At 50.4% G+C, this 24,694-nt stretch overlaps 1 protein-coding gene across 5 annotated transcripts; it reads right to left on the bottom strand.

The window, feature by feature from the left end:
• Positions 1 to 6,462: 6,462 nt before the first annotated feature.
• On the bottom strand, positions 6,463 to 23,940 carry KEAP1 (kelch like ECH associated protein 1). Of its 5 annotated transcripts, none has more exons than XM_032956731.2 (11): positions 23,811 to 23,940; positions 19,074 to 19,886; positions 16,515 to 16,616; positions 15,534 to 15,779; positions 14,742 to 14,948; positions 13,972 to 14,118; positions 11,719 to 12,053; positions 10,414 to 10,497; positions 9,404 to 9,525; positions 8,778 to 8,954; positions 6,463 to 7,714 (listed from the first exon to the last, which is right to left on the bottom strand). In XM_032956731.2, exons 2-11 carry the CDS (start codon positions 19,338 to 19,340, stop codon positions 7,563 to 7,565), a joined length of 1,839 nt encoding a protein of 612 aa, XP_032812622.1. In that variant the 5' UTR covers positions 19,341 to 19,886; positions 23,811 to 23,940; the 3' UTR covers positions 6,463 to 7,562. The 5 variants fall into 5 exon arrangements, with proteins under 5 accessions (XP_032812622.1, XP_032812640.1, XP_032812630.1 ...); XM_032956749.2 differs by having other exon boundaries at positions 23,742 to 23,926; XM_032956739.2 differs by lacking the exon at positions 23,811 to 23,940 and adding an exon at positions 23,543 to 23,662.
• Positions 23,941 to 24,694: the final 754 nt, after the last annotated feature.

The following is a 24,694-nucleotide window of genomic DNA, read 5'->3' on the forward strand; positions in this document are numbered from 1 at the left end:
GCGATAAATGCAATGTAACAGTGATCATAGGGACTGTGACCGAATTTTCACAATAAACGACATAAACAACATGTAACAACCAACCCTGGAGCCATAGCTGGCTGCATGAGTTACTCCACAACAACAGGAGCATCGGTCGGAGTATCACATTTTTCAATGCACCTTTAAGATCAGCACGCTAAATCAAAATACAGATAATACTTTGCAGCGGTCATCCGGAGCGAAACATTTTATTTTATTTGTACAACTCCGCGAGAACAGTTTTGAGTGAAGATCTCATAAGTAGTGATTCAAGTTGCAGTTTATTGGCAATAGCATTCCAGACCCTGGGGGCATCAAAAGCAAAGGCCCTTCCTCCAGTTTTTGTACGGCAATAGGGAATGTGAAGCTGGTAAATGTGCGAAGACCTTAGGTCAAATTTGTTCTTTGAAACAGAGAGGAGATCCAGCAGGTAGTCTGCGGATTTTTTTTGTAAGTACATTGTGAATAAATAAGATCTGGTGCACCAGCCGTCGAACATTAAGAGATGTTAAGTTTGACCCAATGTAGAGATCACAGTGGTGAGTCCTATATGGGCAGTTCAATGCAAATCTTAAGGCCGAGTGATAGATGGAATCAAGCTTCTTCAGTACAGTACTTGGGGCTGATTTATACACGATGTCACAGTAGTCAAGTAGCGGCAGTGTAGTTGCTTTTATCAATTCCAAACGGAACATAGGGGGGAAGCAGTGTTTGTTTCGATACAGAAAACCAATTTTTATTTTTGTCTTTTTACCAATATAATCAATGTGACCTTCAAAATTAAGTTCTGAATCCAGGATGACCCCAAGATACTTATAAATCTTGACTTGCTCTATTTCCAGCTTTAGTCCTAGTGGTGAAAAGCATAGCACCTTGGTTTGGAGGTATTCAGGACTAGTTTAAGAGCAACTAGCTGATATTGTAGTTAGTTGAAATCACCTTGGAGCTTAGCAATCACATCATCCGGAGAGCGGCTAGCAGTAATCAGTATTGGGCAAGTGCTGTTAGTGATCAACTATGAAGGCCGGCAACGGCACACGAGTGGGTGGGTGGCAAGCACCACGCCCGGCCGCCTTTGTCTCCCCAGTGGCGATGTTTACACACCGCACCAGCTACTCATTTGAGGCTGAGTCGACCTAAGGTGTAGACCGTGAGCGGGAATCGAACTCCGGTCATCAGGTTCATAGCGCAGCGCGCTATCCGCTACACTACCGCTCCCCACACGTATACATGTACACGCAGTATCACACACGCTGAGAGGTGCAATGACACACAACACACACAAAAGACAAAGATCCCCCGTATAGCTTTAACAGCCCGTTGTGACAAGTGCTGCAAGCGAGCAGCACCTATGAAGGCCGGCACGTTGCACGAGAGGGTGTGAGTGGCCCAACACCACGCCTCGGCCGCCTTTGTCTTCCCAGTGGCGATCTTTGCTCCACCGTACCAGGTGCTCATTTGAGGTTGAGTCGACCGAGGGAGGGGACGCCCACGTGGCGGTTCATATATTCGTCACTGTTATTGGTCTACGCACATTTACATCGACGTACACAGGCACACGCTCCGATAATTGCGTCAGACTTGGATAATTGGCGCCGCTAATTGCGAGCGTGAGGCACACAGCGATAGGGGAAGTGGGGGGGGGTGTGGATTTGGATTTCGACTTGTGGGGGGGGGGGGGTCGGAGTCTGTTGGCATAATTCAAAATAAACAGACTTACGCAGTACACACAGAGACAAAGATACCCCGTGCAGCCTTCACGTAATTTTAGGGCAAGTGCTGTTAACGCGCACCAATGAAGGCCGGCACGGCACACGCGGTTGTGGGTTGGCCAGCAACCACGCCCGACCGCCTTTGTACTCGTTTGAGGCTGAGTCGATCTAGGGGAGGCCTCCAGAACCGATTCAAATAATCGTCACTGGTGTCGAATAATTCCGCTTGCCGGGTTTGGAGCGCAGCGCACTTACACAGATAGGCACGTTGACGCACATGCACATTGTGCACACATACACAGAGGTAGACACAACAAACGGCAAAGACTTACATTTATAATGCGCCCATAAAGTAACGAGCAGAGAACACGTCGGAGGCAACTGGAGCGAGTGAGAAGTACCGAGCAAGGGAAGGAGAGAAGAGAGGCAACGAAGGAGATCCGAACACAAGGAGGTTGAAGTGGAAAGATTTTAGGAGAGAGCAGAGAGAGAGGGGACCAGACGGAGTTGCCTGGGGTAGGGAGTTCCAGAGCGAGGGAACACCGAAGCTAAATGAGCGACCACCAGCAGTGAAGCAGCGGATTTCGGGAACGAGGAGTTCAGAGTTGATGGAGCGGAGCGAGCTGCCTGGGAGGTCGAGATGGAAAAGTTTGCAGAGGTAGGGAGGAGGGTCAAGTCCGGGGATGGATGTAAACGCGAGGACGCGGATTTTGCGGCCCACGCGATCGTGGGTGGGAAGACAGCGGACTGAGGCCAGGAAATTCGGGAAGGGACCCGGGTTGGCGGCGTTAGACGTTGTCGTTGCTGAAGGAATTGTGAGGTGGCATTGGGGACATTCAGCCTGGAGCGTAACAAACGCGTGGCGCAGGGCCTCGCAAGCAGTGGTGGTGGTGGGGGGGGGGTCAGCGTAGGCACGGAGACAGGCGATGTTGGTGAGAGAGAGAGGATGTGGCCGAGGAAACGCTCAGCACGAGGATCAAGAAGGGAGCCAAGGAGGCGGACAATGGGGCCTGAGGCTGCAGTCGGGAAGCTTTAAGGAGTTGAGTCCAGAGCCACGAATTTTTTGGCAAGAACCAAACATAATAGCTGGCATTGAGCCGAAAGAAATGTGAAGTATTGAGAGCAGTCTGAGATCAAAAGTAAAGCCCTTTTCAGGTCTTTGGCAGAAAGGACATCAGACACCCACGCACGTCCGATTAGCACGTTAGACTACGTACTGTGCGAAAGAAGCTCAACCTACATACACGCAGGGAGTTGGCTAACTTCCTCCAACCCTGAGAGCCTCTGCGATCTCCACGCGGTCGTCCTCTCCCAGTGTCCCATGATGTTGTCTGAGATGCGGGGGTTTCCCCTTCCCTTACAAAACCTGTAACAACAATTCCCAACAATTCTGCAGACCTCATCTGGTGGGGGAAAGACCGGATCGCCATTCCTTGCCCTTCAGGATGGTCATAGGGTGTTGGCGCTTCTAGTGGCGTGCTCGACAGCATGAAATTGGTGCTCGATGATCGCCAGCTACTGGGGGCAGTTCCCATGTCATTCAGAGCGGCCCGCCGACTGCCACTCGTCCTTGCAGCGTCTCTCTAACCTCCAAGAAAAGGTGACAAGTAGCGCAATGTAGCAGACAGTGAGAACGAGCTTTTAAGTATACCGGAAGACTTAATCCATTACCGAGGGAGACGGTAGAGATATGGACCGGGTAACCCGTGCTGTCATAGCAAACGCGTGAGCTATAGCCCAATTTGTAACCAACTTTCCTGTTATATCTTGAGCGGGAGGGAGTGGGGGAGGGGGAAGGAAATATGCCAACCACAGCTCCAAGCTGTTGAATTCTGCGAGAACCATTAACAACCGGCATACCTCAATGTGTTCCCATCACAAGGAGGTAGTAAATGTGCACGTATACGACGGACACATTTTTAGGATGGACAACAGGAAAATTAAAAAGTGTGTTGTTCGGAAGAATGGAAGGAACCGGAAATAAAGGTATATCTAATAGAAAATGGCTTGACGGCGACATGAGAAATTTGGTGTCAGAAAGGTGTTGCACATTACTTGAGCAGATTGGCACAAGACAGAGGAAAGTGGAAACAAAAATGTGACGAAATGTGCAGTGGACACCTACGGGGCTATCTACCCATGGGTCGTGCTGATGATGATGATGATGAACAGTCGGCAGAGACCAGGCTACTGCGGGTTTGAATGAGGCTCGAGGTCACCTTAGCCCAATACACCAAGGACTGTGAGCGGTATTGGTTGATCTCAACTACGGCCACAAGGCAATGACCGACAGTCACCCGGATGGATTTAACCCAATAATATAGTACCGGAGAGACGTAAAGTACTAGCCCCATCTCTTGGTAGAAGTTATTATTGTTTATAATAAATCAAAACTTAGTTGGGGATTAGTATTTGCCATCAGCCGAAACGAAAATTGTGGTATGCTTATGGTTAGTTTGTTCTGAGAAAAATATTCTGCAATCCGTGGATCGCGATCTATGTATTGGTCACAGCTGATCTCGGCAAATGTCTACACCGGAAGGTACACCACACATCTTCTTTGGTTCTTTCGGTAAAGTCACGTAGAATGAGAATAAAATAATAAAATAAAACAATAAAATTCTCACGACGTTTTATTGTTTTATTTTATTATTTTATTCCATTCTACGTGACTTTACCGAAAGAACCAAAGAAGATGAATCCTTGCAGTCACGAAAGCTTTAAATCGAAAAGTACACCACACAGTTACAAATCAGCCAACTACCGTTCTTGTTGAAACTAATCTGACCCCTTGCCTTCCAATCACTCACATCCACGTGCTTATATTATCATGACCCACCCAGGCAATAAAGTCACCGAATAAGATGGTTATCATGAGGAGCCACCTTAGCAAACATTTTAGATAACAGGTGGTGTCAGACTCATGAACGTTACCTGCAACCCTGCACGGATGTACATCTTTCGTGGCGGATTAGACAACCACCACCATTCATCTTCTGATGAGATGAACAACAGCAGCCTTGAACTCATAACTTCTCAGCTCTCATCACCACACTCCCGGGTTTCTTTCATTCATTTATCTATCCAGAATAACTACTCCGTGTTGTCTGTTATCCTGCCCAGAGGAGAAGACTCTCCACCCCTCGTGGTAAAAGGATCTACAACCAGTCCATCGGGTGATGGACTGGTCCATCTCCCAACAGGAGGAGGAATGGCATTCTTTCCTCCCCAGCGAGCGTTCGGACATTCCACATGGCAGCCATAGCAATTGCCCATTTCTGGAGGTGCTCCAACTGGGAGGGGTTCTAGTCGTCGCTTGGTTGAGCCAAATGGCATTTGACCAGAGGGCGTTACAAATAACTGCCCTCTCTGGGCCTCTGGCATATCCTTGTGACCTTACTGCCTAGGTTGGGCATGCTAGGGTAGACAGCTGATTACTGCCAGCCTGTCATCCTGATGGCAGTGCCCAACTTGAGTTTGTATCATCTGGCACCCTGATAGAGATTGGGGGTTGTTCTGCTACACATTTGCTGTAAATATAGATGCATATGGATACACAATGATGCGTACACATATACAGCCATTATACACACATGTGCACCACGTCCGACCACCTTTGTCTCCACGATGCTGATGCATACAATCTTTTTTCGTATGAAGGGATGGAAAAGCAAGCGTTTTGAAATGTGTTACAGTTGAATGCTAATTTACAACGAACTATATGCACATTTATGCACACAAAGCATTGCACACATATACAACTACCATAAACGTGTGCAGTGTAACAACATATGCCTCGTAAGCATTGGCAAAGGGGGGTATTGGGACATTGGAAAGTTTTGAAATGTGGATTTGGCGAAGAATCGAAGAGATACACTGGATAGGAAGGCATAGAAATGAAGATTGTAATATGAAACGTTTTTTGAGAATAAGGGGAGACCCAGGAGCGGTTAAAAAGATTCGCAACTGATATTGGCATGCGAGCAGGAACAGAACAGCTGGTTCATAGCACAGTGAGTTAATCACTGCGCTACCACTCCTCAAATTGTAGACAATGATCCATCCTATATTCTCATCTGATTGTTGGGGCAAGTGCAGTTATTGACCACCTCTTCAGGCCAACACGGCACACAAGGGGGGGGGGGGATGTGACCAGCACCATACCCAGCCGTCTTTGTCTCCACAATGCTGATACTTACACACCGCACCAGCTACTGATTGTAATGACGAGTGGACATTGGAGGCCCAAGACCAGTTCAGGTATTCGTCATCGATGTTGGCTATGAGCAGGAATCAAACTCAGGTCGCCCGGTTTGTAGCACAGCACGCTAACCACTCCACCACCGATTCCCATAATACATACATAATGCATGCATAGCCACATATTTGCACATGTATATACACACACGTCTCCACATACAAGTGGTATTGGTAGTATCAGGTACCAATTACATATACTGTGCATAGAGGAAGTTAACACATACAATAACACAGATACAACTATAACTCACAAGTCTTAAGGCTCGGTCACATCACCACAGCGCTTGTGGCACTTTGGGGTCATGTGATTTGTTGATGGCTCGCTGGTAGCATGTCACGGGATAGACCCAGGTATTACAGGACATAGTCATACCCACATGTCCATACAAGCACAGATGCATTCTACCCATCATCCTGGGTCACATTAAATTAGGTCAATGGGCGATCAAGCCATGGGCACACAATTAGATTCATGTCCGACTTCTTTATTTAAAGCAGCAAATTATTTCATCATCATGAACATCATCACCGTCATTCACACATCATCAACATCACAAACATAACTATCATCAACATATTAACATCGACATCACAATTATAAATGTGACCATCATCACCAACAATATCAACATTATCATTACAATTAACAGATGTGACATCATCACCGACATCATCGTCGTGACTCCATCTCAGAAGGGAAATTCAAAATGGCAACCATTATTCCACGCCAGCGTCCAGAGGTCGTGACCGGTTATTGGGTCACTATCTCCCAAGGGTCACATTCAGTTCAGGGTCATCATCAGTCATTGGGTTCATCATCAGTCCCGGTGGCGTGATGGCTCTGTGGTTGTGACCGATCACTAAGTCATGATTGGTTAAACGGTCACTGAGCCAGGAAAGTGTAAGGGTGGGGGGCTTGTTACCACCCACTGGATCTACATCAGTTTAAAGGTGAATGGGTCACAAGTGTTTGTGACCAACCACACTCATCAGACTCCCTCATTATCTCTGTTTCCCCATCTCCTTGTCTCTGCATCTCCACGTTTTCATATCTCCAAGTTTCCATGGCTCCGTGTCCATATTTCCTTGTCTCTCTGTATCATAGTTTTCATTTTTTCACACCCACATCTGAAATCTTTCATATGCATGTGTCTCCATATCCCCATGTGTTCCATGTTTTTGTGCCTCTGTGTATCCACGTCTTCATGTCTCCCTTTCCCCATGTCTCCATATCCCCTTGCCTCTGCTTACTTGTGTCCCTGTTGTCCCATGTCCCCGTGTCTTCATGTCTCCGTGTCTCAGGACTCAAGACGGAAGACACAGGGCTCCATAGAAAAAGAGACACCAGTCTCAGTCTCCTTAAACAAAGTGGTTGTGCCTGTGTCCTTGTGTCATTGTGTTCCTGTGTCTTCGTGCTTCCATGTCCCAGTGTCCTCGAGTCTCAGTACTCGAGACAGCAAAAACAGGGCTCCATGGTAATGGAAAGACAGCAGGCCCCGGTCTGCTCAAACGCCACGGTCGTTTCTGTGTCTCCTTGTCTCTGGGTCCATGTCCCTGTGTCTTTATATCTCAGTACTCGAGACGGGCGAGACAGGGCTCCATGGTGACGGAGACACCGGCGCCGCTGCGCCCAGACGCCATGGGCGTCTCCTCAGTCCAGGTGTCCAACTCGGCGTCGTAACTCTCGACACTGGCAAGGAACGCCTGTCCGTCATAGCCGCCTTGGGACACGGGTAAGACGTGGAGGTGGGGGGCGGTGGGGGGACACGAGGACAGAGGAAACATGGGGTGTTAGGGGAATAGGAGATACATGGGGAGATATGGGAGGGAGAAGGGGACAGAAGGCAGAGCATGGAGTGGCACAGCAGACAGAGACACATGGAGAGGTAGACACAGGTACATGTGGGGGTACGTGGGGAAATAACGAGACGTAGGGAGACACAGAGCAACAGAAGCACACAAGTAGACATTGGGGATACAGGTAAACATCGAGAGAAACAAGGATATGGGGACGGGGCAAATATGGAGCGACGGGAACAGAGAGAGAAAAAGGGAGTAATGAAGACAGAGGGAAGTGAGGAGACATGGAGAGACATAGCGGGACAGAGGCAGATATATGTACGTGTGTAGGAAGAAGATGGGGCCAGGGAGAAATTTGGGGGGGCATGGGGACAGATAGGGGGGATATGGGAACAAAAGAATACACGGGGGAGACAGGGGGACATAGGGACACAAGGAGATGTATGAACACTGGCACATAAAGGAGCACAGGGACACATGCAGACACGTGAAGACAATGGTAGACACAAAGAGACGATTACATTTTTGTGAGCCCAAGACCGCAAGTCCCTGTCATTGTCCAGTCCCTGGTCTGATCATGTCCCCGTGTTCTCCCTTGTCTGTGTTTCCATGTAGCCTTGTCCGTGACTCACCCACTATATAGATTATTCTATGTTCCCATGTCCGTGTCTCACCCAGCATGCAGATTCTGTCCCGAAGCATAACCTCATGTCCATGTGTGTCCCTGTGTCCCCGTGTCTCACCCCACACAAATTCTCACCGTGTGTCCCCGGGCTTCTCCGCATGTCCCTGTGCCTTCCCCCGTTTTCCTCATGACCTCGTGTTCCCCCCCCCCCCATGTTCCCAAGTGCCCCGGTGCCTCCCCTTGTGTTGCCGTATCTCCACGTATGTCCCTATGTCTCCCCCTGCATCCCCAAGTCTCCCCACGTGTCCCCTTATGTCCCCGTGTGTGTCCCCCGGCGTTGCCGTGTGTCTGCGTCTCACCCAGCACGTAGATCTTCCCCCCAAGGACAGTGACGCCCAGCGCGGATCTGCGATGTCTCATGTGAGACACGGGCGTCCATATGTCCGTCTCCGGGTCGTAGCGCTCTACGCTGTCCAGCTGCTCCACGCCGTCATAGCCACCCAGCGCATAGATGTATCGGTCCAGTGCAACCACTCCTAACAACCACAGCAACGCAACTATTACAACCACAACAAAACTTCACGAGCACCACCGCACTGCACAACTACAAGAATTACAACCACAAACGATCAATTAACGCAATAGTACGTACATGTGCCAGTCCATGTAGAAAGACCTTTAAATGGGCGGTACTTATCGATGTACACAGCTCTTTTGTCAATCCACTGAGTGTAAGTATATACACCTACGGCCAAAATTGGTGACAAATATCTGAACCGGTCCAAGGCCTCCCCCCTCAATCGACTCAGCCTTAAATGAGTACCTGGTGCTGCCCACCCACCCCCTCATGTACCGTTTCGGCCTTCATAGGTGCTCGCTAACGGCATTTGCCCCAACAGTCTGTTAAAGGGAGTACGGGAGATCTTTTTGTTTTGTATAGGTATGTGCACCTTACATGTGTATGTGAGTGTGTGTGCACGCGTACCTGCTCCACTGCGCACGGTTCCCATGGAGGCGACCGGAAGCCACGCATCGTTTTCAGGATGATAACACTCAACCGAGGAGAGTCGGTGCACCCCGTCAAACCCTCCTACAGCGTACAGCAACCTACAACCACACGACAACCATCACTCCCCCTATAGTTGTGAGCAACTGACAACCACATGATAACCATCACTATACTGCCACAACAACCACATGACAATCATCACTCCTCCTATAGTGTAGAGCAATCTACAACAACCACCCAACATCCATCACTATACAACACTGATAAACCTCCTACAGCATACAGCAACCAATACAACTACACAAGCACTCCACAATAACCATTGCTATACTACCACAATATAATTCAAAGCCACCTACAGCATCCTACAACAACCACACAACCACCATCATTACATTACCACAATAAAACAACAATCAAAGCCTCCTAAAGTACAGAGCAACCTACAGCCACCACACAGCAACCACCACTATACGAGTAACCACACAACAATCATCACGACACGGCACTTGAATCCTCCTGATGCGCACAGCAACCTATAAAGCAATGGTATAACAGCCATAAAAGACCATCACTGCATCACCACAACAGCACTTAAACCCTCTTACAGCATACAGCAACCTACACAACCACACAATTATCGCACTACCAAGACAACACAATAAACCACAACAACCTACATTTTGCAACCTAAACAACATCACCCAGAATACGCAAGCTCTCCTTGTTGTCCCATGTCTCCATATCCCCAAGTCCCCAATGCCATGTCGCTTGGCCTTCCAGTGTACTCCCACGTCTCCCTCTTTCTCTTATCTGCCCAGTGTGTCCATGTCTTTTATCTCAGTGTCTTTGTATCCTCGTGTCTCAGAGTCTGTGTGTCTCTCCTGCCTCCAGCATGTCCCCCGTGTAGATCTGTCTCCGTGTCTGTGAGTCCCTGTGTCTCTCTGCCTCTCAGTGTGTCCCATGTCCCCGTGTCTTCACGTCACCTGTTCAGAACGGCCACGCCGACGCCGATACGGGCTGTGGACATGGGCTCCACCCGAGACCACTCATCTCTCTCAGGATCGTACCTGGGACACGGGGACATAGGGATACACGGGGACACAGGGATACACGGAGACACAGGGATACACGGGGACACAGGGACACAAGGATACATACAGGGAAACAGAAGGAACCAGGACACTCAAAACACAGGGTAACATGAGACACAAGGACATACAAGGACACATGAGTGGACAGGCCAAAATGACACGAAGGGACATGGACACACAGGGAGATGGGACACAAAAACACACATGGGAGTACAGAGAGACACAGTAAAACATAGAGACAGGGCACTCGGGGACATACAAATAAATAGTGGGAGACGCTGGAACACACAAAGAGACAAGCAAGGGAAACAGAGGCATACGAGGATACATGGGAGAGCATGGGGAAAAGAGACAGTGGGGGACACGGGGACAGAGAAAAACACAAATCATGCACAGGCCTGGTGTCCTCCACTTTCAGTTTCCACTGCCTACGCTCGACATGGATGTGGTTTAAACACCCATGTACCTGTGTTTCCCCCATATCACCCATCTCCACTTTCATCTTCATCTCTCCACAGTGCTTTAGTTTAGACACACGTCTTTTCCTGTCTACCCATGTACCTGTTACCCGTTGTTTCCCCTACTTGTCCTCACTCTCCATGCTAATGTGGTGCAGACACCTGTGTGAGGTGTCCATGGCATGGATGGGTATGTCCTTGTATCCTGCTGTGTCCCCCTGTATTTGTGTCCCATATGTTTATCCCTATCCCCCCTGTCAATCTCATCTCCACCTCTCGACATTGCCATGGTGGAGACACCCATGTCTCCCCTGTCTCGTTGTCCCCTGTATCCCCTGCTACACCTCCCGCCCTTCGTCCCGACCTCTCCACACTACTGTGGTGCGGGTAACGCATGTGTTCCCACGTCTCACCCATATTTCCGTGTCCTTATCTCACCTGTCCACGCTACTCTTAACTCACCTGTCCCTGTATCTTCCCACGTCTCTTTCTCGAATCCTTCATGTCTCCCTATTTCTCTTCACCTGCAGCTGAGTCACTCTCTGACCCCGCGTCTCCCAATGTCTCCCCCTCTAATCCCCCCCCCATGTCTCCCTATTTCTCTCCACCTCCAGCTGAGACACGCTCCGGTGTTGTTCCCGCATCTCGCCAAACCCCCACCCCTGAGCACCCCCCCCCCCACCAACCCATGTCCCCCCCCACCAACCCATGTCCCCCCCCACCAACCCATGTCTCCCACCTCTCGACGCTGCTGTGGTGCATGCACCCGTGAGAGCCCCCCACGGCGTAGATGAGCCCGTCGATGACGCCGAGGCCGACACGGTTGCGCGCCACGCTCATGGGCTGCCGGCGGGTCCACTGGTTGCTCATGGGGTTGAAGCAGTCGAGCGCCGACGAGTCGGTGTTGCCGTCGGGGGAGTTGTTGCGGCCGCCAGCGGCGTAGAGCAGGCCGTGCACCACGCAGCTCGCCAGCCCCGAGCGCGGCACCGGCAGGTCGGACAGGCGCAGCCACGACGTGCGGCCGGGGCACCACGCCTCCACGCTCGGCAGGGACTGGCGTAGGTACCCGCCCACCTGCGACCACGGGGCAAGGGGGAGGAAGGGGGTGTGGGTGGGGGGAGGAGCAGGAGGAGAAACGTGAGGATGAGGAACAGGAGAAGGAAGAGGGGGAGCAGCTGGAAAAGCAGGGAAGGCATCATTGGGAGGAGCAGTGAAAGGAGCATGGTGGAGTGTGCATGTACATGTATACGTGGTGCATAGTTACCATGTATATAAGCTGGGGCACGACGAGTGTGGTGTCTGTGGTGTCGTGTATAGATCAGTGTTGGGCAACCTGCCCAACACATGCAGCTCATGGAGCCCCTTGTGGTGGCCTGGTCTAAGTGTATTTAGGGCTATGTGTGGTCATGATTAGTGCACAAGCACGATTTCAAGCTAGCAGCCTACTGCGGTGAAGAAGGGCCACTCATGTGGCCCACCGACTCGTCTAGGTTGTCCATCACTGGTATGGATGGTGTATATGAGTATGTGTGAATCTGTGTTTAGTGTATGTGGAGTGTGTGCACTGTGTATAAGAGATGGGGCACTGCGGGGGTGCAGTGTGTGTGGTGTAGTGTGTAGATGATGTGTGCGTGTGTGTTGGAGACGCTGCTGCTGAGACTGGAGCGTGCCACTAAGAGATGGGGCCTTACCATCAGCCCCACCAAAACTAAGCACCTGCCTGAATATTTTGTACCATCGGACACTCCACCCTCACAACTCCCAATCGGTGATGGGGCATAGCTGGGAAGTGTGCTTATGACCGGCTCCAGTTTAACAGCAGAGGTCTCACTCCGAATCAGTCGAGCGGCAATATCTTTTCATCGGTTGCGTAACGCTGTGTGGAAGATACCTGGTCTGTCGCTCCGCACTAAGCTTCAGGTCTTCTCAGCCACGGTCATTCCCTCCCTTCTCTACGCGTGCGAAACGTGGACCTCCCTAATCGAACATCTTCGCCGGTTAGAAACATTTAGGCTGGCCTGCCTACGATCCATCCTGGGTTTAACCAGACTGGATTGTGTGAGGAGCTCACAAATCCTTGAAAGATCTGGGCAAGGTCCCATCAGTGAGCTCCTCCGGCGGGCAAGGCTGCGATGGCTGGGTCATGTAGCCCGCATGCCCAGCCACCGCATGCCGAAACAGCTTTTGTTCGGCCGGATCGAGGGGGCTAAACGGGCGCGGCACGGGCTAAAGAAGAGATGGAGTGATGTGGTACAGGAGAACGTGGAGCTGAGTGGACTTGCCGATGACTGGTACCAGCAGTGTCAAGATCGGCCTCTGTGGAGGAGGCTCGTGAAGGACGCTACTCGGCAGTTGGAGGTAGTCGCCCTCCAACAACAACGGAGGGCAGAGGAGCGACGCTCACAACAACGAGCGGAGCGCCGGGTGGCTAAAGCACAGCAGGTTGGCACCGTAGGGGGCACAGGTGGTGCATCAGCCACTCATCTCAGTCAGTCGACCCGTGGCACCTGGGTCTGCCCCGTGACCTCCTGCCAGCGGGCGTTCGACACTCCACGTGGCCTCAAGGTGCACATGTCCTGGCACAAACGTCGTGGTGACGTCACCGCTACTTAGTGGCGAATGGCGGTTGTTGTTGTTGTTGTTGTATACTTTCTGTGTTTAGGGGAGAGCGGCAGTGCAACGGTTGGCGCGCTGCGCTATGAACGCGACGACCCGAGATCGAATCCCGCTCACGGCCAACACCAGTGACAATTATCTGAACCAGTCCTGGGCCTCCCCGAGGTGGACTCGGCCTCAAAAATTAGTAGCTGGTAAGATGTGTAAACATCGCCACTGGAAAGACAAAAGCGGTCGGGCATTGTGCTGGCTACGCACCCCCTCGTTTGCCGTGCTGGCCTTTCATAGGTGTTCGTGACCAGCACTCGCCCCAACAGTCTGTTAAAGGCTATACGGAGGTCTTTGTACGTGTTTAGTGTTCTTGGAGTGTGCTCACCGTGTATACGAGCTGGGGCACGGCAGGGGTGCGGCCCTTGGCTGCGCAGGCACTGGGCTGGTGCAGCGTGAGCTCGTGGAAGACGCGTGCCAGGTAGTCCTTGCAAGCAGAGTCTGACCTCAGCAGCTCACACTTCTGTAGCTGAGCCTGCGACACGGGGGCACGGTACACACAGGTAGGTGAAGGGGAGGTGAGGGAACGTAACACTCAAATGTCCGCACTTTCTGTACTGCCTTCTGCTAGCCACCTCACGGCTCCAATAAATCTCTGAACGATCTGCTAACTCTTGCCTCCAAAGCGCTGGATCGTGGGCATCCACCCACCACTGCCGCAATTCAGCACTTGTGTGTGCATGCGTCCGTTTATAGCTGGGGAGCGACAGCGTAGCGGTTAGCACACTCCACTACAAAACCAGATATCCAAGTGCTATTTCCACTCACAGTCAACATAAATGACAAATATCTAAAACAGTCATGGGCCTCCTTCTAGGTTGAATCGGCCATAAATGACAATCTTGTGCGCTGTGTAAACATCAGCATTGAGGAGACAAAGGCAGCTGGGCGTGGTGCTGGCCACATTACCCCCCCCAAAGTGTCATGGCGACCTTCATAGGTGCTCCCTCACAGCCCTTGCCCGAATGCTCTGCGTGGGCTACATGGGGGATCTTTGTTTTTGTGTACCTGGACAAAACCTGTCCATTTACATACGTCCTTATGTACCTGCACATGTCTGTGTGTACTTGCACGTGTCCGTGTGTGCCCCGCAAGCACCTGCAGGAAGCTGGGTGTGAGAGAGTGGCAGCGCACGGCGTTGATCAGGGCGTGTATGTAGGGCCGACGGTTGGCGCAGTCGTAGCGAACCCACTCGAGGCACGCGTTGTAGACCTCCGACTCGCAGCGCACGTTCAGCTCGTCACGGCTGATCAGAGTCAGCAGCTGGCAGTGGGACAGGTTATAGAACTCCTCCTGTTTGCACACCTGAGACAGCAGGGACACAGGGAGATGGCAAGACCAGTTATGGAGGACTTCCATCTGAAACGCTAGGGACGCAGGGAGATAGTGACACAGAGACAAGCGGGAGACAGTGGGAGATAGGGAGTTGGTTTTACACAACTCCTCCCATTTGCACACTTAAGACATGGCAAGACAGAAAAAGACATAGGAGACATGTTATAAAACTCCTGTTAGAAAACCCGAGATGGGAAAAACAGAGACACAGTGAGAGACTGGTTAGAGAAGTCCTCCTACTAACAAATTGAAGCAGACAGACCATACGAGAGAGATGATAAAAAAACAAGACACAAAAATACAACCTCTTGAGTGAAATCGTGATGCCAATGTGTACCAGCCGTAGTGTATATGGTACAGTGTGCATCCTGTCACGTATAATCTGTTTGTGTCGGAGTATATTGTGTGAGACATCTTATCGAAGTGGCATTAGACGCAGTTGCACGCGCCTCTCTGGAACTCTGCAAATTGTGTACAGTTGTCGTGGACACTCTCCTTGTGCACAGTGCACACAGGATAGTGTACACGGTGTAGTGTACATGTGCGAGTTGAAACCTCGCTAAAGTGCCGGTAGATGTAGTCGCGCGCGCCCCTCTGCAGCTCCGTGCAGCCGATGTGCTCGGCGAAGCTGGCGATGCCGATGGCATTGCTCGGGTCCAGCTGCTTGAGCAGGAAGTCACAGCAGGCGGTGACGACGGCGTCCATTTGGTACATGGCGGCCCCGCTCATCACGTGCAGCACACAACGTTCGCCCACGGAGACGCGCGCCGTGTACGCAAACTCCACCAGCCGCTCCATCACCTACACACAGACGTATACACACATACATATACACACCCACATATACCGAAGACAAAGATCCCCTGTATAGCCTTTACAGGCTGTTGGGGCAAGTGCTGTTAGCAAACACCTATGAGGGCCAGAACGACATAGGAGGGGGTGGGTGACCAACACCACATCCGACAGCCTTTGTTTCTCAAGTATTAATGATTACACACTGCACCAGGTATTCATTTGAGGCTGAATTGTCATGGGGGAGGGCCAGGACTGGTTCAAATATTCACCACTGATGTGAGCTGTGTGAAGAAATTTTACTTGGGTTACCGGGTTTGTAGCGTAGTGCGCTATGCACTGCGCCATCACTTTACCCGCACATTAACGCACACGAACTGACAAAGGCACTGCATACACACACCAAACATACACAATCATCATAGTGTGTGTGAGTGATCAGACAGTAAGATAGTGTATGCTTTAGTGGGTAGATAAGTGAGTGGGTAAATATGATTGAATGCGTCAGTGAATGGGAGAGTGGTTTGCTGAGTTGGGTATGTGTGTAATTGAGTAAGAGGATGAGTGGGTGATTAAGTCAGTTGGTTGTGAGGGCATAGGTAAGGGGGTGAGGGAGCAAGTGTATGAGTAAGTAGATGAGCGATTGAGATAATTTTTAAGAGGTTTAGTGGCAGAGTGTGGGTGGGTGAGTAGTAATGAGTGATTGAGTGAATGTCTAAGTGGGCGAGTTGTTGAGTGAGTGACCTTGGGGTGGACGCCCTCTATGGTGACAACCTCCATGGCGCTCTCCTTCAGCCCAGCTGTGAACATGGCTCGGAACACGGGGCTACAGGAGGCCAGCACCACCTGGCATGGGGTACAGGGACACAGCGACACACTCGCTTACCAACACACTCACTTATACAACACACTGTTCAGGGCGAGTGCTGTTAGCAAGCAGCTATAAAGGTCGACATTGGATACCGTGGATAGCAACATGCCCATCCACCCAAATGTAGATGCTTAGACACCACACAAAGTACTCATTTAAGGCAACGTATGGCAGGTCCAGGACCAGTTCAGATATATGAAACTTAAGTTGGCCGCGAGTGGGAATTAAACTCAGGTTGCCGGGTTTGTAATGCGGTGCACCAACTACGATGCTCCCACTCTCTACTTATAAACTCACTTTCTCCCTCACACACATGTTCACTTACTCATGCAATCACTCATGCACTCATTCATAAAGTTACTCACACACTTTATCACAAACACATTTACACATTCAGTCATACACTAATGTATTGATTTACAAACAAAAAAAGATCCCATGTATAGCCTTAACAGACTGTTGGGGCAAGTGCTGTTAGCGAGCACCTATGAAGGCCTGCATGGCACACGAGGGAGTGGGTGGCCAGCACCACGCCCGGCCGCCTTTGTCTCCCAAGTGGCGATGTTTGCACACTGCACCAGGCATTCATTTGAGGCTGAGTCGACATAGGGAAGGCCCAGGACCGGTTTAGATAATCGTCATTGGTGTTTACTATGAGCAGGAAACAAAACCTTGGTCGCTGAATTCGTAGCGCAGCGCGCTAATCGCTACACCACCGCTCCCCACTATTTACATACCTCCTTACACACTCAATCATTACAGAATTAGCATTTGCCAGTAAATAGTTGTGACGTCATGATGGTGATTATGTCTGGCTAGGTGCACCTCTAATGCATACGAAGTGTCGAAGTTTTGCTGCCAGGAGACCACGGGACAGGCCCATTTATTATGGGTTAACTGAGATGACTAGCAGATGCTCCACTTGTTCTCCCCACTGTTCCAACTTTACATACTTTAACTGCGTTACGCTCTGCTCGTTGTTGTGAGCATCGCTCCTCCACCCTCCTTCATTGCTGGATGCAATTTTCTCCAACTGCCCAGTAGCGACCTTCACGAACCGCCTCCACAGAGACAGTGGCTGGACAAGCAGGCTACACGACCCAGCCAACACAACTATGCCTGCTGGGAGCTCATTGATGGGACTATTTCCAGATCTCTCATGGTTCTGTCAGAGATGTTTCAAACTGGCTCAGGTATTCCTCTATAGGGGTCCACATTTTGTAAGTATAGAGAATTGAGGGCATGACTGTGGCCGAGAAGACCCAGAGTTTCATGTGGAGCGACAGGCCAACGTTAAGCAGCCAATGAAAAGATAATTCCGCTGAACTGATTCAGAGTAGGCCCTCTGCTGCTAAACCAGAACTGGCTATAAGTACACTGCCCAGGTACAGGAACTCCTCCACCTTCTCTATGAATACCACATCGCTTATGGAGAGTTGAGGGGCTGGAGTGATTGATGAAACAAAGTACTGAGGCAGGTGCTTTGTTTTGGTGTGGCCGACTGTTAAATAGTGATGACATGAGTGGACACACCAAGGTGAATAGCGAACTCCTGGCCACATAACTTTACTGAGGCCTGCCCACCTCCATACCGCCCCATACCACCTTTCTCCTCCCAATGTAACCCCGTGCCTCCCAGAGTTTCCCTGTGTTGCCCCAATCTCCTTCTGTCTCTCACTGCCTCCATCCGGTATCTCGTCTGGTCCTAAAATCCTCCCCGTGTCTTCCTGTGCCGATCTTCACCTTCCCCTCTGCCCGTGTCTCCCCATGTTCCCCCTGTAACTGCCAGCACCTCCCCTTACCCTGCTTCTCCCATATTTCCTTTCACCTCTCCATGCCTCCCATCAATTATCTGTCTCTCTTAAATTCCCATATCTACATATTATTTGTCTTCATCATGTGTACCTCAATGTCTCTCTCTTCACAATGTCTTGTGTCTCTCCCCATGTCTCAAGGCATCTAAATTTGTGCTTCATGTCTCCCTTCTCTTCCTGTTTTCCCGTATTCCCCGAACCACCCAGTGTCTCCCTGCACATAACGCGTTACTTGTGTCTTTCCTCTCCCGGTATTAGTATCTCCCTGTGTTCCTGTAAATTCATGCCTTTCAGTGTCTCTTATCCACCCCTCCATCTTCTGTCCACCCTCCTGTGTGTCACTGTGTCTCAACATCATGCATTTCAACGTTCCTCTTGTCCTCATGTCTTCCAACGCCTCCTCATGCCTCCCTGCATTTTTCCTTGTTCTTCTGTCTCCCTTCTCTTGTCCCTGTCTCCCTGTGACACTATATTTACATATTTACCTGCTTTCTTGAGTCCCCGTGTTATCCCCCATCATCTCGTGTCTACCCCTTGTTTCCTTTATCTTCCCTATGTGCCCCCCCTAATACTGTCTTCCCTCCCGCATGTCCCCGTGTCATCCCTCCGTGTCTTTACCTTGTGCGCCTCCACGTCCTTTTCGTCCCCACCGGCCCGCACGCGCAGCGTCACGTCACACAGCTGCCTGCGCAGCCGTAGATCGTTGAGCACGGTGAAAGCGGAGACGGCGTGGCCTTCAAGCGAGTAGTCAAGAACGCCGGCGCCCCGCATGGAGGGCAGCACCACCGCCCCGCAGCCCCATGGTTCTGAGCCACACTGATTCCCCGGGGACGGCGTGGGGAGATATGGGGGGCACGGGGAGTCGCAGTCACGGTCCTCAGACATGGCCAGGGAGATACGGGCCGGGGGCGGCACGGTTGGAATACTGGTGGGGCACACGGATTAAGAGAGGAACGAGGAGATACAGGAAGAAGGAAAGCACAGGAAGAAGAAGGGAGGCACAAGACACAGGACGGCGGAAAAAGATAGGGGGATATGGAAGTCACAGGAGGAGAAAGGTGGCAGCGGGAGATACGGTGAAATACGTGGAGACACAGGGGCAGATGAGGTCGATTGTGGTTTTGGCGGGCTGTTGGAGAATATATGTACCAGTGTGATTGATTTTGTTGTGTCGTTGTGAATCGGAGACACCAAAACAGGTGTGGTCACTATCGTTGATCACGGTTCAGGTTGCTCAGCTAAGGGTGCGTTTGAGGTTGTGGCTATAGTTGTGACTATGATTATGGTTGTCGGCCGCAGTTGTGCAGTGCCGTTGGAGGTGGCGTTTTCGGATCCACCACGTGCACCCATCACTCGGCAATTGCTGCTGTCTAGTGAGACAACTCCCAGGGCATCATCTCCAGCCCGCAAAGGCTGTCTCGAGATCGCAACCTGTCAGGGATGGTAGAAAAAGACAAAATGAACTGCGTGAGACATTCACGGTTTGTAAGCAACTATCAAGGCTCATAAGGACATGTGTGTTAGTGTGAGGGGTGGTGGTAGTGGTGGGGACACGACAAACGAATTCCAAGCCACCTTTGTGTCACTCCCAGTTATGAGTTACACAAGCCACACTATTATCACCACCACACCATCACCACAACCATTACCATCATAAGTAGTATTATGTAAATTAGCATTATTAGTGGGGGGGGGGTAATTATTACAACACGATAATTATCAAAACTCCCCCAACAACCACAAACTACACTAACCACAACTATGAGACCAACCCATACAACAACCACCACCACAACTCCCACGAGCAAAAACCGCTACTGTACTATCCTGCAAAAACTACACCATGACTACAACCACCACCACCAAATATACAACACCTTCCTCTGTAATACAACCACTACCACCAAATGCCACTACCGTACTGTACTTATAACTACAACGACTAAAACTACCACCAGCACTATGATACGGAGCCGACCAACAACCACAACAATCAGCAACAACCACCACAATTGCAGCAACTACGATTAACAACCTCAACAAAACACAATCACAGTCCTCGACCAAAACCTCAACCAGTCTCAATAATCACACAACCAACGACAATATCAAACCTAACACCTTCAATTGTCGACAGCCACACTACATCAACAACCACATTGTCACCAAGGCCCCCCAACAACCAAGACGTCAACCACAGCCAACAACCACAGTCTACAACAGCCACAGTCTACAACAGTTACAACTACAACGTTAAAAAGGGCCTCTACAACCACAGCCTACAACAGCCACAGTCTACAACAGCTAGAGCAACCATAATGTCAACACGGTCTCTACAACCAGTCAACAACCACAATCTCAACAGCCATAGCACCACAATGTCCCCAAGGCTTCTACAACCACAGTCTACAACAGCAACCACAATGTCAACAAGGCCTCTACAACCACAGTCTACAACCACAGTCTACAACAGCAACCACAATGTCAAGGCCTCTACAACCACGATCTCAACCATAGTCAACAACCACAGTCTACAACAGCAACCACAATGTCAACAAGGCCTCTACAACCACAGTCTACAACCACAGTCTACAACAGCAACCACAATGTCAACAAGGCCTCTACAACCATAGTCTACAACCATAGTCTACAACCACAGTCTACAACAGCAACCACAATGTCCCCAAGGCCTCTCCACAACCACAGTCTACAACCATAGTCAACAACCACAGTCTACAACTGCAACCACAATGTCAACAAGGCCTCTACAACCATAGTCTACAACTATAGTCAACAACCACAGTCTACAACAGCAACCACAATGTCCCCAAGGCCTCTCTACAACCACAGTTAACAACCATAGTCTACAACAGCAACCACAATGTCAACAAGGCCTCTACAACCACAGTCAACAACCACAGTCTACAACCACAGTCTACAACAGCAAACACAATGTCCCCAAGGCCTTTCTACAACCACAGTTAACAACCATAGTCTACAACAGCAACCACAATGTCAACAAGGCCTCTACAACCACAGTCAACAACCACAGTCTACAACCACAGTCTACAACAGCAAACACAATGTCAACAAGGCCTCTACAACCATAGTCTACAACCATAGTCAACAACCACAGTCTACAACAGCAACCACAATGTCCCCAAGGCCTCTCTACAACCACAGTTAACAACCATAGTCTACAACAGCAACCACAATGTCAACAAGGCCTCTACAACCACAGTCAACAACCACAGTCTACAACCACAGTCTACAACAGCAACCACAATGTCAACAAGGCCTCTACAACCACAGTCAACAACCATAGTCTACAACCACAGTCTACAACCACAGTCTACAACAGCAACCACAATGTCAAGGCCTCTACAACCACGATCTCAACCATAGTCAACAACCAGTCTACAACAGCAACCACAATGTCAACAAGGCCTCTACAACCACAGTCAACAACCACAGTCTACAACCACAGTCTACAACAGCAACCACAATGTCAACAAGGCTTCTACAACCACAGTCAACAACCAGTCAACAACCACAGTCTACAACAGCAACCACAATGTCAACAAGGCCTCTCTACAACCATAGTCTACAACCATAGTCAACAACCACAGTCTACAACAGCAACCACAATGTCAACAAGGCCTCTACAACCATAGTCTACAACCATAGTCTACAACCACAGTCTACAACAGCAACCACAATGTCCCCAAGGCCTCTCCACAACCACAGTCTACAACCATAGTCAACAACCACAGTCTACAACTGCAACCACAATGTCAACAAGGCCTCTACAACCACAGTCAACAACCACAGTCTACAACCACAGTCTACAACAGCAAACACAATGTCAACAAGGCCTCTACAACCATAGTCTACAACCATAGTCAACAACCACAGTCTACAACAGCAACCACAATGTCCCCAAGGCCTCTCTACAACCACAGTTAACAACCATAGTCTACAACAGCAACCACAATGTCAACAAGGCCTCTACAACCACAGTCAACAACCACAGTCTACAACCACAGTCTACAACAGCAACCACAATGTCAACAAGGCCTCTACAACCACAGTCAACAACCACAGTCTACAACCACAGTCTACAACAGCAAACACAATGTCCCCAAGGCCTCTCTACAACCACAGTTAACAACCATAGTCTACAACAGCAACCACAATGTCAACAAGGCCTCTACAACCACAGTCAACAACCACAGTCTACAACCACAGTCTACAACAGCAACCACAATGTCAACAAGGCCTCTACAACCACAGTCAACAACCATAGTCAACAACCACAGTCTACAACAGCAACCACAATGTCAAGGCCTCTACAACCACGATCTCAACCATAGTCAACAACCAGTCTACAACAGCAACCACAATGTCAACAAGGCCTCTACAACCACAGTCAACAACCACAGTCTACAACCACAGTCTACAACAGCAACCACAATGTCAACAAGGCTTCTACAACCACAGTCAACAACCAGTCAACAACCACAGTCTACAACAGCAACCACAATGTCAACAAGGCCTCTCTACAACCATAGTCTACAACCACAGTCTACAACAGCAACCACAATGTCAACAAGGCCTCTACAACCACAGTCTACAACCACAGTCTACAACCATAGTCTACAACCACAGTCTACAACAGCAACCACAATGTCAACAAGGCCTCTCTACAACCATAGTCTACAACCACAGTCTACAACAGCAACCACAATGTCAACAAGGCCTCTACAACCACAGTCTACAACCACAGTCAACAACCACAGTCTACAACCACAGTCAACAACCAGTCTACAACAGCAACCACAATGTCAACAAGGCCTCTACAACCACAGTCTACAACCACAGTCTACAACCACAGTCTACAACAGCAACCACAATGTCAACAAGGCCTCTACAACCACAGTCTACAACAGCAACCACAATATCAACAAGGCCTCTACAACCACAGTCTACAACCACAGTCTACAACAGCGACAGTCAACAATCACATTGTCAACCACAGCCTCGACATCAACAATCACAAACCACCATAGGCGCCGCCACGGCCTCACCTCGTCTCTCAATCTCTCCTCACCTCGTCTCCCTCACCTCTTGTCATCTATCCTCCCCACCTCCCCTCACCTCTCCTCGCCTTCCCTCGCTCCCCTCATCACCCTCACATCGTTTCCCGCTCTCTTGCTGCTCCCCGCCCCCCACCCACCCCGTCTTCCTGCTCCGATTCCCCACCTCGCGTCTCGATCTCCACCTCACCTCATCACTCCTCGTCTCTCCCTCTTCACCTCTTTCTCTTCCCACCCCCGCGCGTCGTTACCCCCTCACCTCGTCTCACTTCGTCCTCTCCTCGTCCTCTCGGCCCCGGTTCTGGGCCGAGGAGAGCGGCACAGTCACCGTGAGTCAGCAGTCGCGGCCTCGGGCAGCGACTTCACAGTAAGAGTCCCCCCCCCCCCTGTCGCCCATAGACCAGACACGGGCAGAACCTTCACAGTAAGAGTCCTCTGTGTCGCCCATAGACCAGGCACGGGCAGAACCTTCACAGTAAGAGTCCTCTGTGTCTCCCATAGACCAGACACGGGCAGAACCTTCACAGTAAGAGTCCTCTGTGTCGCCCATAGACCAGACACGGGCAGAACCTTCACAGTAAGAGTCCTCTGTGTCGCCCATAGACCAGACACGGGCAGAACCTTCACAGTAAGAGTCCTCTGTGTCGCCCATAGACCAGACACGGGCAGAACCTTCACAGTAAGAGTCCTGTGTCGCCCATAGACTAGACACGGGCAGAACCTTCATAGTAAGAGTCCTCTGTGTCGCCCATAGACCAGACACTGGCAGAACCTTCACAGTAAGAGTCCTCTGTGTCGCCCATAGACCAGACACGGGCAGAACCTTCACAGTAAGAGTCCTCTGTGTCGCCCATAGACCAGACACGGGCAGAACCTTCACAGTAAGAGTCTCTGTGTCGCCCATAGACCAGACACGGGCAGAACCTTCACAGTAAGAGTCCTCTGTGTCTCCTATAGACCAGACACTGGCAGAACCTTCATAGTAAGAGTCCTCTCTGTGTCGCCCATAGACCAGACACGGGCAGAACCTTCACAGTAAGAGTATTCTGTGTCGCCCATAGACCAGACACGGGCAGAACCTTCACAGTAAGAGTCCTCTGTGTCGCCCATAGACCAGACACGGGCAGAACCTTCACAGTAAGA

This window comes from Petromyzon marinus, chromosome 1 (assembly GCF_048934315.1).
Source record: "Petromyzon marinus isolate PM22_M1 ecotype Great Lakes invasive population chromosome 1, UKy_Petmar_22M1.pri1.0, whole genome shotgun sequence".
Lineage (NCBI taxonomy): Eukaryota > Metazoa > Chordata > Hyperoartia > Petromyzontiformes > Petromyzontidae > Petromyzon > Petromyzon marinus.

What these genes read in the sequence shown, in the direction of transcription:
- KEAP1 (XM_032956731.2), bottom strand. Translation starts at nt 19,340, where the DNA reads ATGTCTGAGGACCGTGACTGCGACTCCCCGTGCCCCCCATATCTCCCC. An exon ending in TCACACCCAGCTTCCTGCAG is followed by an intron (nt 14,119 to 14,741) that starts GTGCTTGCGGGG and finishes CCCGTGTCGCAG; the next exon opens with GCTCAGCTACAGAAGTGTGA. An exon ending in CACCACAGCAGCGTCGAGAG is followed by an intron (nt 10,498 to 11,718) that starts GTGGGAGACATG and finishes CCCGTGTCCCAG; the next exon opens with GTACGATCCTGAGAGAGATG.